At 47.3% G+C, this 11183-nt stretch overlaps 2 protein-coding genes across 5 annotated transcripts in view; one reads left to right on the top strand and one right to left on the bottom strand.

The window, feature by feature from the left end:
• TBC1D8 (TBC1 domain family member 8) overlaps positions 1–3775 on the top strand; it is a 133264-nt gene extending 129489 nt beyond the window's left edge. For 3 of the 4 annotated variants that reach the window (XM_057557777.1, XM_057557778.1, XM_057557779.1), the window contains 3 exons: positions 740–829; positions 1240–1337; positions 2688–3775. In XM_057557777.1, the coding sequence (XP_057413760.1) occupies positions 740–829; positions 1240–1337; positions 2688–3149 (650 nt within the window). In that variant the 3' untranslated portion in view covers positions 3150–3775. Of the gene's footprint in view, positions 1–739; positions 830–1239; positions 1338–2687 lie in introns of those variants that run through there. The other variant, XR_009009847.1, reaches the window with a different exon arrangement.
• A 758-nt stretch (positions 3776–4533) lies between these two features.
• On the bottom strand, positions 4534–9904 carry RPL31 (ribosomal protein L31). Its single transcript, XM_007197287.2, has 5 exons — positions 9769–9904; positions 9297–9403; positions 6042–6167; positions 4940–5052; positions 4534–4597 (listed from the first exon to the last, which is right to left on the bottom strand). Exons 2-5 carry the CDS (start codon positions 9401–9403, stop codon positions 4566–4568), a joined length of 378 nt encoding a protein of 125 aa, XP_007197349.1. The 5' UTR covers positions 9769–9904; the 3' UTR covers positions 4534–4565.
• Positions 9905–11183: the final 1279 nt, after the last annotated feature.

Genomic DNA, 11183 nt, shown 5'->3' on the forward strand with positions numbered 1-11183 from the left:
GCTCTTTGGAACTGCTGTGAACATTTGTGTACAGGTTCTGAGTGGATGTATGTTTTCATTTCCCTTTGATATATACCTAGGAGTGTAATTTCTGGGTAAAAATGGCAACTTTATGATTTAACTTTTTGAGGATCCGCCAGACTGTTTTCCAAAACGGCTATGCCATTTTATATTCCCACCAGCAGTGTGAGGGTTCCGATGTAATTGTATTTTTGTATATTTCAAGAACACTCGTAATGGTAACATGCTGCTTTCAGTTAAGCTTTTTTCAATTTTTGTTAGAAGTTGTTTAAGTATAGCAGTATGTGCTAACTACTGAAAAAAAAATACCCTCAGTTTAAAGCAATTACTTGTTAATTCACCATCCAGAAATCTAAGTGTATTTATTTTTAGAATTCCGTATGTGTGCATGTATTATACATACTTATATTTGTTTGACAAAATGGGATTTTACCACACATACACTTTTCTAGGTCAGTATCAGCAATGTCCTGTGAATCTGTATATCATTACAACATCTACAGATTATCTGGGAAAAGGCATTACTGGTGTGTGATGTTTTCTTGAAGCACACAGGGTTCACAGACCCTGGGAAGACCCTGCAGCCATCAGGCTGGGGGCTCCTAGCTTCACCTTTAGTTTTCTTACCTTAAAAGCTAAATTACTCTGTCAGTTTTGGTTAAGACACAGTAATTTCTTCAATTTAATTTAAAAAAAAAAATTTTTTTTTTTTAAAAAGCGCTCACTGAAAATGACCGAGACAGCCAGTCACCATTGAAGAATCCTCTGTTGTCGACATCAAGACCCCTGGTTTTTGGCAAGTCCAATGGTACATACCTCTTTTCATTATCTTCCGTCAGGCACACCACTGCAATCATTAAGGGCAATGGATTTCAGGGCTCTTCTTAGAAGCAGACTAATCTATTCCCTCCCGCCTGGGAGTTAACACTGAGACCACTGCTTTCAGAGGCCAGAAACCTTCCAAACTACCTTCAAAGCCACGACCACTTTACCCTTCATCTTTCAGGGCTCCTCTTGTAGCAAGAAGTCACTCGGCTACCATCATCTATTTGTGGCCACTTTTTGTAAAACAGACTTCTGATCTCTGCTTTTCAGTTTGTATACAGAATTTGCTTAGTGGAATTCCTCATCCCCATACCATTCCTTTCTACCTATTTTCCTTTTGCTTTCATGGAATTTACTTAAGACTAAAGTATATACTGTTTCCTTTGTCTCAAGGTGATACAGTTGATTATCAGAAACAGCTGAAGCAGATGATTAAAGATTTAGCCAAAGAGAAAGACAAAACTGAGAAGGAGTTGCCCAAAATGAGCCAGGTATGGACTGTATTCTGTGCAGAAAATTCACCATTTTGCCAAGTGACTGGTTCAGAGGTAGGCTTTTTAATTCAGCTGCACCCCCTCCCCCATTACCTCCAAAGCTGTAATCAAAGAAATATAACTTCTGGGAGCTGAACATTGTGATGTTTAAATGGGAAATATTTAAATTGTGATCCATTCGTATGTCCAAATATTCAGAGCTCTTCAGAAGGCTACTACACATTTCATTCTTTGAAGAGTTTTAAATAAGAGAATTAAAAAAAAAAATTGGGCTCCACGCGGGATCTTTGTTGTGGCACGTGGGATCCAGTTCCCTGATCAGGGATCGAACCTGGGCCCCCTGCATTGGGAGCGTGGAGTCTCTTCAGGGACCTCCTGCACTGGACCACCAGGAAAGTCCCTGAAATTTTTATATCAAATTCATTTACCCAGGTTGTGATGCAGATTTATTCCCTACAGCGATGGAAGCTATTTGGGGGAACGTTGTGTACAGCATTCTTCATGTAATAGTGTACTCTTTCCAGTTTCTTGAAAATCACTGACTACATATTATACTGTCCTGATAAGGCTTCAAGTTGAAAATGTCCCTTTATTATAGGACTTAAATCCCTTTAGCAGGTTTTTTTGGTTTTGTTTTCACAAAACAAAGAAGTGTTGCTCAACTCTGTTGAGTTGCTTTCAAATATTCTACTCTTTGGATATAAAGTCAGTTAAATCTCAGTGTTGTTTGTCAGTCATACCTCAGCTAACAATCATGGATGTTTCTCCCAAGTCATTAAATACTATATTAGTAGCTCAACCTTTTTCCTATTCCTGGAGTAACTGTGCAGCTAAGTTCCACCTGAGGCACCTCTATCACATGACGTAAAGATTCTCAGTTTGGGCACAAGTATGTGTGTAGCTTGACATAACATCAGGCATCACTGTTCTACTTCATTTAATGGCCTTTAGTTGCTGCTTGGCATTCCCACCAGATTACCAACTCATAATCTCATTCAATCTTAATATTTAGGCTGTTTCCAACCTTTTGCTGTAATAAGCCCTAGCCTAAACATCCTTATAAACAAATCTCTGTGCACAGCCTTTGAATACATTAGTTGTCTTGCTGGGTTAAAGGGTCTAACACTTCTGTATAGACAGCACACGTCTACATGTGTGCTGAAATCCCCTGGACTATTAATGGTGTGTCTTCAGAGTGGAAGGGCAGAGAATACCTCTTATTTTCTGCTTCAAAAAGTACTATGTGGTTTTTTTCAAAGAACTAGGTATTAAGTTTGAAAAAAGCCCACGATATGCTTCTATTCTTGTTATGCTGCCACATGCAGACTTCTTTTTTCTCAATTCCAGAGAGAATTTATCCAGTTCTGTAAAACACTGTATAGTATGTTCCATGAAGATCCAGAAGAAAATGATTTGTATCAAGCCATCGCCACAGTAACCACTTTGCTGCTGCAGATCGGGGAAGTGGGGCAGCGAGGCAGCAGCTCCGGAAGCTGCTCCCAGGAAGGTGGGGAGGACCCGCAGGCTTCAGCTCCTTCTCCCGAGCAGGACTCGGTTTTTGCCGACACCCACAATGGGAAGAGTCCCCGAGAGTCCCAGGTATTTCCTGAAGAGGCACAAGGGGACTGGACCGTCTCCCTTGAACATATTTTAGCTTCACTTCTGACTGAACAGTCACTAGTCAACTTTTTTGAAAAGCCACTGGACATTAAATCCAAACTTGAAAATGCCAAGATCAATCAGTACAGCCTCAAAACTTGTGAAATGAGCCGCCAATCGCAGCCTGAACTCAAGCTGAGTAGCCTGTAGCAGGACAGCGGTTGGCTGAGACCAGTCTCCATACCAAAGTACAGTCCAGGTTTGTGGGTTGTTAGCCCATAAATCTAGGTTTGTCTAGTTCATTGTGAGTACACTTTACAAGCTGGGCATCTGGATAAGCAACCTGACAGCCACAGCTGTGGCCGGGGGAACTGATGCAACCCTCCAGCGTTTCTATTTATTCTTTAAGAGAATTCAGTTGGACACTGTCAGTGCTAGAGTGTCTCTCATCAGTTCCCTTGATGCTATGACTTGCAACTTCACTGTTACCAGATTTGCTGTAAAGGGCACTTCTGCTGTGATGCTAGCATTTTGTTCTCAGATGGAATATAAGAAAGTCGAATGTATGATACTAACCCAGAGAGGAGAAAAGCCCAAGCACTCACCCTTCACTTCACATGGGAGGGATTGAGAATCAAGTTCACTTTCAAGATTTAAGAGCCACTATCTGTGCAATTGTATTTTGGCTTTTTTGCACTAATTTCGTTTCAATGCTGGTAATTGAAACCGTTTTAATATATTTGTTGTATTCACTTTGTGTCCTTCCAAAAAATGTGTACAAACCACGCTTTCAATGTTGGCCTCCAAGTTTTTTTAATAAGAAATTTTTGTATTGACTTGGTCTGTGTTTATATCTTATTTCAGCGTCTGAGGTCTGTACTGTGCCAGCGAATGGATAACCTGGACATTCCTCTGCCCCACCGTGTTCACGGCGGATAGTACACTACACCGCAGGTAGCCCCCAACCCCACTACTGTCATCAGCAGGGCTTCAAAAGGGGACCGCTTTCTGGCATTTAATTCGTGTCAGTGGTACAAGCACTGATGAAATATCCCTGCAACACCTTGCTTTCAGGCTGAATTTAGCAGACTTTGTTAGCAACCTTTTAAGAAAGGTTACCCCTGAGCTTTTAACTCCATGTAAACCAGGACTAAAAGCACCTCATGGGGCCACGACAAGTGAGCTAGAAAGGAACTGTACATACTCCATGAAATCTAAGAATATCAAAAGTGTACCATTTTAGCATGTTAAAATGTGAAAAATGGCAATTAAGTTCTACATGCCAGTGTCTGGAAAAATGTTATCTTAGAATTCACAAAACACACATGTAAAAGCATTAACATCATACCCCCAGTGATGTCCCAACCACCTGAACAGCCATCACCAAGCCAGGATGCATTCCAAAACCACCTTAGAACACCTGCCTAGGCCCTGTGCAAATAGTCAGAAACTCCAGGGAATGGGGAGAAGGGGCCCAGGCACAGTAGTTAGGAAACACTCTCCAAATGCTCCTTTAACTGGGAACTGCTTTAGAATAGACAAGCCTATTTATTTATTTTACCTGCAACTAGAAAAGGAAAATCAAGATGCGGAGGCAGCTCTATAACTTTATTGGACAATCAGCCGTTAGTTCTCATCCACGTTAACTGTCTGTAGGTCTGCAAAAGAAGACAGCCGTCACCTTCCACACCCACACACCCCATCCCATCCTGTCACACTCCAAGGACCTTTTCTTCAAGGGTTTAGGTGAATGTTACTATTCCACGTGACCTTTCACAACCCAGGTAACAGTCCTATTCTGTATCCTTTTGCATTTTCCCACACCGTGACACAATTTAAAAAAGGTTTACCGATTATGCCTCTAACTAACTTATATCCCTGCTGGAAGGATGCCAGGGATATAGGTGCACAATATTTGTTGAACAAATGAATTCAGGTTATAAAAAGGCTGAGGACTTAAAAAATATCTAAACAGCTCTGTGGGATGAAGCAGAACTTACTTTTGAAAGTGGTGACAGGTACATAGGTAACCAACGTATAGAGCTTGTTTGGTGAATCTTCGTCTTCATTCCGTTTTCTGGACAACCGCACACGGATACGGTATGGGACATTCCTGAAGAACAGAAGACGCTGGTGTCAGGACGTACCAGCCTCAGCAGGCAGCCACCACTGCCGCGCGGGAGCAGCACCAACTCCGCAGGCTGCACTGAGCACGTGCAACTGCTGCACGTTCAGTTCCCCGCCTCAGCCAACCTCTCAGCAGCATCGCAGGCGACTGCACCCCTCCTTCTACTGATCCAAGGACAGGAGGTGTCCTGAACCTTCTCTCGGCTCATGTGACACCACTCCTCCCCTATCTATCTCAAGGGAGCTCACAGGCACCCGTGCCAGCCTACTGCAGGGCTGAATCTCAGGTCCCTGTCATCGCATCGGACTCCAATGTTAAGACACGACCCAGATGGACGCAGACGCCCCCCCGGCCCCCACTCGTCTCACACATCACCAGTCCCCGCCAGCTCCACACCCCGTGGCCGGTCCCACTTCCACCTGGCACCTTCCACCGTCCTCCACAGCAAAACCGCCCCTCTGCTTATAAGCAGGTCTTAACCTCAGCACTACTGATACTTGGGCTGGATACTTGCTTTTGTGTGTATGTGGGTGGCCTGCCTGTGCGCTGTATAATGTTTAGCAGAATCTTTGGCCCGTGACCACCCCCCACTACTGACAACCAAAACGCCCCCTCCCCCAGCAACTCTGCTCCAGCGGCTTCCCAGTATGTCCAGACAGAAATCCAAACTCTGTGCCACCACCTACAAGATCTGTCCCCCGCCTAACTCTCCAGCCTCACTGCTCTGAAGCCATACAATCTGCTCCACCTTCACCGACCCCTGTCCCCAAGTCACGTGAGGTTTGTCCTCGCTTTGCGTGATGCTCTTACCTGACCCTCACACTGCTGATGTCATTCGGGGCTCAGTTCAAAGGGCTTCCCTGCAGGTACTACCCCACTCTCTGAGTCACTGTTATTTTCTTTATACCTCCATCCGTGTGCATTAGCTAGTGGAATTGTGAGAGTTCATCTTATAACACAGACAACTTGCGTACCTTATTCCTTTGGCCCAGACAGCTTTGTTGAGCCTGGTGTCAATGCGCACATCTGGAGTTCCCATCTCCTTCATGGCAAATTTCCGTATTTCTTTGAGTGCCCGAGGGGCACGCTTCTTGAAACCCCTGAGATTCAAACATAAGTAAATACATCAATTAAGTACAAAATTAAATGAAATATACAATATACCATGTCCTATTTTCATAAAACAAATCTAAAACCTTGAACCTTGAACAGGGCAGGTTCCACCACTCCACCACTATGTAATGTCCAGCAACTACTATAATACTTGGGACACTGAAGACACACAATCTACTTTCAATAATGTAGAACAAGGACTCCGTATAGATCCTTAAGAGATGCTAATATATACACTGGCCAACCCTTTCCTGATAAAAACACCCACAAGGTCTAATACCACCTGCCAGGGAGAATATAATCTAAGAATGATGTTAGAATAAGCTTGAACATAAAGTACACAACACTGAAGTAAATACCGTGTCCTCGGGTCAAAATATTATTAGATCATTTGCCACATCTTAAGACATGGGATTTAATGTTATTAACTTTATTTAATGTCATTATTCACTTGGTCTATGCTTAAAGAGCAGGGGCCTGAAATGTACCAATTCCCTCTCAAGAAACACGATGAGGGCAACAGTTAATGCTACGGATCTCTTGGCATGTGTTAGGCACCATTAACCTGTTGTTTAGATGAGGATACATAAATTCCTTTGGATTTCATGCTTTCAGTTAAACACAAAACGTGAAAAAGCCAAACTTTACTACCGGCTGAAATGGCCAAGCATCTGGATAAGCAAAGGTTATTCCAAGTGGGGCAGAGACGGAAGCGTAAAGAGGTGTCCTCCCCCGCCCAAGGCTGAACGTCAGAAGGAGCCGTGTCAGTTACCACGTCACCCTTGCTCCCTTTGCTCTACCCCTCACCAGCCTCCTTGAATCCATCAAGCAAGCTCGCTTCGTTCACTTAAATATTGAAAAACCTAGAAACAAAAGGCACTAGAGACAACAGCAGTAGGTTTAACAGACAAAAGCCCATTTCCCATGTAGCTTTTGTAGTTGACACATGGAGTATGTCAGATGGTACCAAGTGCCACAGAGAAAACTAAACCAGGGAAAAGAGGGAGCATTAGGGAAGGAAGGGGGCTGCAGGTTTAAGTAAGATGGCCACCGAGACACTGAAGTCCAGACCCAAAGATGATGAGGGCAACTGTTTATCTACCTAATAGAAAATGCATACGGCAGGGGGAAAGAGGTAAAACTAAAACCAAACCGCGAGCTTGAATCAGGTACTTGCCTGCTTTGATTAGGAAAGTAAGTGGCCAACCCATGTGGAATCGTAGCAAGAACTCTGGCTTCTCATCTGGGTAAGACGGGAAGCCAGTGGAGGCCCTGAGAATAGCCGGGTGTTTGGGGGGTGGAAGAGGGAACCAGGAGCAGGAGCTGCTAACTGCAGCCATCAAGAGAATGGCGGTGGGACCAGTGCAGTCAGACTGGGGAAGGCAGAGCCGAGACACGCTCACTTGCCAGCACACTGAAACCGGGAAGGCCACAGGGAAATGGGAAGGTCAGGGGTGGAGATGGACGCTAGGAGTTTGGTTTGGGGCCACGTAAAATTTTTGAGATACCCATTTAAACACCCAAGTATACAGGTTAATAGCAGTTGGATACCCGAGACCCTAAAGCTAGTTGCTATTACCAAGCACAGTTCGAGGGGCTGAGCCCGGGACTCAACATTAAGAGGATGGCTTGTGGGGAGCAACAGACCAGACTGGGGAGGGGCGGCAGCTGCAGAGGCACGAAGAACAGGACTGTGGAACCTTTGGAAGTAAAATGAAGAACGAACAAAGAACTGTCAACTGCTGCCCATCAAGTATGACCAAAGGTTTCAGTACCGTGAAGGGCTTCACTTAGGGCTTTTGTAACAAAGCACAAAATGCCTGAAAAACTTGTCCACCCGCAATGGCTCACACCCACTCTGCTAATGTCCCCTTAACTGTGTGGCCTTTAAAACACCACCCCTTTCACCTTGTCACTTACTTTCCACCTGGTACTCTTCACCACTTTATATCTGGATGCTTGTCTAACTTCCCCTACTAAGTAAACTAGGAAGGTAGGCTCCTTGGTTCCCTGTTGAATCCACAGAGCCCAAGACACAGTAAGTGCCTAATATGCTCCCCAAATGAATACACGCACGCCCCCCCCAAATTAAGGGGTGAGGGGAAGAGAACGTGGTTACAAGCAGCATCTATGCACAAAAAAGGCACTGGACTTTTGACCCCAAAGCCTCCAGAGACCCCACGTACACGACACTCCTTGGCTCACACATGGTCAACACCTGGCCGGAAATGCCAGGCCCAACGCGGACGCTGCTGCATTTAACTCCCTCACAAAATCGGCTGTCCAGATCCGAGACTGCCCAAGCAGGTGCAAGGAATTCTGCTCCACGGACTGGTGCCTGAATAGAGTATTTTGCAGCGCAACACTTGCCATCAAAAATACCCCAAATAACAGTATTCAAGAAGAGATTTGGTCTCCATTATCACTAGCAAGCACCATGTGCCAAAAAAAGGGGAAGCCTCACTAAGCTTAAGAACAGAAAAAAACCAAACCCCAGAGACGAAAACCGAGAACCAGCACGTTCGAAATCATTCCCGATATTCCTGTACATCACAAATCCACAACCTCCAGGTGTCGCCTGCACCAACGCTGCCCTATAACCCCACCGATACGCTCTTTTCTGGTCCCTCCAGCAGCTGCACTTCCGGCATTACAACTTTACCGAGGTTACTACGCATCTGTGGAGGTCAGAGAACTAAAGGAAGCCCATCGGAGTGTTCGTATTCCGGGCCGGGCACAGCTTTAGTTAACTGGTTACCTTTACTAAGGCCTAGACACATCGACAAAGTCTGCTTCCCCTCATATACACATCTTTCACCCTTCAGGCCTGCCAAGGTGTAATTGCAAAGCAATGAGTGAAATGATTTTATCATTACCGTATTTCTCCAAGTTGGCTCTGCCAGAAACCTCACCTGTCTAGGTATTAACCTCTGAGCATTACGCTTTAACCCCTGTAAGCCTTAAACAAGGCCCACGGAATACAGACGAGCTTTCGAAGAAATGCGTAATTTCTAGACCACACAGCCTCCAGACGACTAGACTGCCCCCAGGGACAACCAGACCGCCGTCTCGGGAGCCCCCATCAGCAAGGCATCGACGACCGCAGGGGTACTCACACTCCATGGATGCGCTTGTGAATGTTGATGGTGTATTCTCTGGTCACCACCTCGTTGATGGCGGACCGGCCCTTCTTCTTCTCGCCGCCCTTCTTTGCGGGAGCCATCTAAGCCCAGGCGACAAGGAGGCTCAGAGCGAGTGGGACAAACCCAAGCCAAGTCCTCCCTCCCGGCCCGGCCAGGCCCCTGAAGCCCCAGGTCTGGGCAAAGCCAAGCCGGCCACCCCACGCGGCCCAAGCATCCGCGCCCCTTAGGTGCCCCCGCCCCGGAAACGCCTGCGGCCCGGGTTCCCCTAAGCTTGGCCACTCTCTCTCCCAGTCTCCGGGAGCCCTTAAATGCAGCGCAGATTCCCGTGCCCTCGGAACGCGGGGCCCCGGGCCGGCTCACGAGAGAGCCCGCTGTCCTAGTCGGCACAATCCGGGGCGAGGATGCCGCCGGATTCCTGCAGCCGGCACCCAGCGCCCATACTCACCTCGCCCGGCCGGGGTTAGAAAGGAAGACCGGGAAGGATTGTGGGAGAAGGAAAGCAGGGTCGCAAGTACAACTTCCGGGTCACCTGGAGGCGGGTGGAGGGGGCGGGCGAGAGGAGGGAAGAGGCGAGGCTGTGACGTAAGCGGCGCGCGCCGGGAGGGTAAAGCGAGCGGGCCTCGGGCGCGGGACCTGGAGCGTCGCGCTCTCTGCGCCCGGCTTCCTGCCGCGCGTCCCCGCCTCCTGCGCGCGAACGAGTGTGGGAGGGACTTGCGCCTCCGGTCTAACTCTTCAGAGGAAACCGGACCTTGGTCCCCAGGTGGAGGAGAGCAGGGTGGAGAGGGAAGTCGCTCTTCTCTTTTTCCCCCTCGCTCAGTGATTCGGCCAGCGTTGCCTGACCCTGTGTTCCCGGCTGGAGGCCCGGAGATGACCGACGCGGCTGCCGCCCTGGAGGGGCTCCGGTCGGGCAGAGCGGGCTCGCGAGAAGGGCGTCCTCGCTGCCCGGACGGGGGAGCCTCTCGGGGTTGGTTGGGTGGGGAGGCCGCGATTAGCCGCAGCGGGACCTGGGCTAGGGGCGAGGAGCGGGGCAGAGCAGAGGCTTGCACAAGAAGTGTTTGGAAATCAAAATCGCCAGTTTGTAACTGACTATATGAAATGTCAATTTAGGAGACTGTTAGTAGTTGACAAAATCACCTTAGAAAGGGAGAGTAAAATACTATATACAATCTATTCTATTGGAGAAATCAATGTGATTTCATGACCTTAAAGAAATACCTGTTTTGGGACTTCCCTGGTGGCACAGTGGTTGAGAATCTGCCTGCCAATGCAGGGGACACGGGTTCGAGCCCTGGTCTGGGAAGATCCCACATGCCGCGGAGCAGCTGGGCCCGTGAGCCACAACTACTGAGCCTGCGCATCTGGAGCTTGTGCTCCGCAACAAGAGAGGTCGCGATAGTGAGAGGCTCGCGCACCGCGATGAAGAGTGGCCCCCGCTTGCCACAACTGGAGAAAGCCCTCGCACAGAAACGAAGACCCAACACAGCCATAAATAAATTTTAAAAAATTAAAAAAAAAAAAGAAATACCTGTTTTTCGCTCTATCACAACAAAATGGCCCAATAATAGCAATAGAAGCAGCACTTTTATCCAACACCTGATGTAAGATACGTACCTTGAGAATGAAAAGGGAGGAACCTGACGCCAGGAGGTCGGGTGTGAGTTGACAGACTACAGAGCCAAGTCCCGGGTCCCCAGGCCAAACCCACGGGTTCACAACTCTGGACCTTCAGTCTGCTGATCAGAAATTGCATTCTCTTTTGGAGGGGGTGAGGGCATGATAAGATCCTTAAACCTAGGGAGGTGTAAAAATTTTACTGGGTGAGTTATTGAAACCCTAGAACGGTATGTTAAAACGGGAGCG

This window comes from Balaenoptera acutorostrata, chromosome 12, assembly GCF_949987535.1.
Source record: "Balaenoptera acutorostrata chromosome 12, mBalAcu1.1, whole genome shotgun sequence".
Classification (NCBI taxonomy): domain Eukaryota; kingdom Metazoa; phylum Chordata; class Mammalia; order Artiodactyla; family Balaenopteridae; genus Balaenoptera; species Balaenoptera acutorostrata.

Bases quoted from the DNA above. Each gene is read 5' to 3' on its own strand.
- RPL31 (XM_007197287.2), bottom strand. From the start codon at position 9,403: ATGGCTCCCGCAAAGAAGGGCGGCGAGAAGAAGAAGGGCCGGTCCGCC. The intron at 5,053-6,041 runs GTACGCAAGTTG...TCTGTTCTTCAG, and splicing joins GTCTGGGCCAAAGGAATAAG to GAATGTCCCATACCGTATCC. The intron at 4,598-4,939 runs GTAAGTTCTGCT...CTTCTTTTGCAG, and splicing joins ACCTGTCACCACTTTCAAAA to ACCTACAGACAGTTAACGTG.